This window comes from Athene cunicularia (genome assembly GCF_003259725.1).
Source record: "Athene cunicularia isolate RWA chromosome 11 unlocalized genomic scaffold, athCun1 chr11_part2, whole genome shotgun sequence".
NCBI classification, from domain to species: Eukaryota; Metazoa; Chordata; class Aves; order Strigiformes; family Strigidae; genus Athene; species Athene cunicularia.
The window spans coordinates 1,707,450-1,709,654 of record NW_020799114.1 but is presented as its reverse complement, the minus strand read 5'-3'; the positions used below and the strand labels follow the sequence as shown (position 1 = coordinate 1,709,654).

The 2,205-nt window shown below is 57.8% G+C and overlaps 1 protein-coding gene across 1 annotated transcript in view; it reads right to left on the bottom strand.

The window, feature by feature from the left end:
- Nucleotides 1-964: 964 nt before the first annotated feature.
- The window catches only part of PABPN1L (poly(A) binding protein nuclear 1 like, cytoplasmic), a 23,719-nt gene continuing 22,478 nt past the window's right edge, over nucleotides 965-2,205 (bottom strand). The window contains exons 6-8 of the mRNA XM_026857022.1: nucleotides 2,009-2,096; nucleotides 1,761-1,906; nucleotides 965-1,026 (exon numbers count right to left, since the gene is read on the bottom strand). Coding sequence (XP_026712823.1) covers nucleotides 987-1,026; nucleotides 1,761-1,906; nucleotides 2,009-2,096 — 274 coding nt within the window. The 3' untranslated portion in view covers nucleotides 965-986. The remainder of the gene's footprint in view (nucleotides 1,027-1,760; nucleotides 1,907-2,008; nucleotides 2,097-2,205) is intronic.

The following is a 2,205-nucleotide window of genomic DNA, read 5'->3' as shown; positions in this document are numbered from 1 at the left end:
CTTTGGTCCTGACCCTCTAGTTCAGCTGGGCTCAAACAATCCCCAAACAGGCATCTGGGGCAGGAATGGTGATGGGAGTAAAGAGGAAAACCAGAACAAATTTGCAACAGCTGAGATGGTTTTGTAGTACTGCTACTGCTAGAAATAAAATGATGAGTTGGCAGCGCCCTTTGATCCCTGTAGCTTTGGCATAAAATGAGGGGAAGAAGAGGGGGCTGTTGACTTCTGAAATAAGAAAAGGGTTTTGTGACACCCAGATTTTGTTTTAACCACCACAGAGATGCAGAGGCTTCCAGAGAAACAGCAAGGGATGCTTTTTCCCTCCCCTGGTACAACAGCAGCAAGCTAAAAACCAGACGCCAACCACATCATTAGTCTCCATCCTCTTCCCAAAGAGCAAGGTCAGAAATCCACAAGGCTGACAAAAAAACTCCCCAGAGGTCAGGTCTAGAGCTGCAACCCAAGACTTTTCTCCACTGATTTGGAGAAGAACACAAGTCTTTGGAAAGGCCTTGAGCATCTTCTTACGGGCAGCATCTGGCTCGTGTAGAAGGCTGAGGGTGCTTCACGGGCTGAGCGGGCCAGGTCCACCCTCGCAGTGGAGGGGCATTTGGACACCCAGAGGCCAAAAAACCCTCCAGTACGGCCCTTTTTTATAGGATGAGAATGAGACTTGGTGGTCGGGGAGCGCTCTTCCCTTCCCAGGACAGAGAGTTTTCTGGATTGAGACTGTTCTTGATGAAAACACAAAGCTAAGGTGAGCCCCTGCTGGGATGCTGGTGGGGATCCCACGTGCAGGTGGAGTGGATCCAGTCTTCCCTCCCGCAGCCCAGCACACGGCTGCCTCACCAGTAATCCTCAAGGCCAGACAGATGGCATTTTAAAAATTAATCTTTTTTTGGCTTGGGTAGGCATATTTTTAAATCTCTCCGATCCCATCTCCTCATTTCAGTCCCGTTGGCATCACCAGGGCAGTCCAGTCCTTTCTAGTACGGAAAATACCAAGGCAGCAGCTTTGCCCGACCCCTAAACAAGAACAAAACCAGCATCCTAAAGCTCGGCTGTGCCAAAAAAAGCACAGCCACCTGCTCCTTCACCCCTCCGAGAGCTGGGATCCACCCTTCTGCCCCCACTAACCTAGACTGAACCCCTCAAAAGATGGGGGAGCCCCGAGGCACAGCTCTGGTCAGGCTGGGAGTGCGATGCCTGCCCCCCACCCCCTAAAGCCCTGCAGGGACAAGGGGACAGCAGCAGGTTTCCAGGTGTTTTTTACCTCTCGCAGCGCCGAAGGGGCCGCATCAGTGAAGCTAATCTGCAGCGAGCTCAGGGACACGGGAGGAGCAGGAGGTGTGTTGGAGAATAGCTCCAGGCCTGCGCTGGGGATGCGAGGGATGCTGGGACAGCAGCGTGGATGGCTCTGCTGTGCCATCGCTGGCTGCTCACTTCGGTCCTTCCCCCTCCCAGCTCCCCACAGTCCCCCCCGAGGTGCCCGTGTCCCAGCTGGAGCAGCCAGAAGGCTCCTGCCCACCTCACCGACATCGAGGTGACGTTAACGGCATGTGGCAGGCAGGAGACGTTTCTAGCACAGGTCTCCAGGAGGCCGCTCCTGCCAGAGCCCTCCTTCATCCTCCCGTCCGTGTCAGGGTGGGAAAAGCTGAGCTCAACCGGAGCGAGGGGCAGCTACCCCCATCCTAGGGACACTCTGCTCCCCAGGGATCTCAACCCAAATACACAAGGAAACCCCCCACCCAGGCGCTCACCTGTACGTCCTCCCTCGCACCCTTGGGTGCTGCCCTCTGTAGTAGCCCCCGCGCTGGGCCAGCCCGCCCCGGGCTCGGAAGCGGCCCCGGTAGCCCCCACGGTCGGTGGTGCTGATGCCCGGCATGTTGGTCCTCTTGGGAAGCACCTGGAAGGCAGGCGGTGGCTCAGCTGGGTTTTGGCACAGCCCCACACACACGGGGGTGGCAGGGGAGGATGCAGCCCCCCCAGGGCTTCATCCAGCTCTTACCTTAATGACCCGGCCTCTGAACACGCTCTCGTCCAGCCCCACCGCAGCCCTCACCGAGCTCTTCTCCTTGAACTCGATATAGGCGTACCTGGGGGGAACGGGGTGAGCAGAGCCCCGCGGACACCCCGCTGCTCCCAAAGGCTGGGGAGCACAGAGCAGGACCCTCAACACCCCAACCCAGCCCCCCCCCCCCCCCC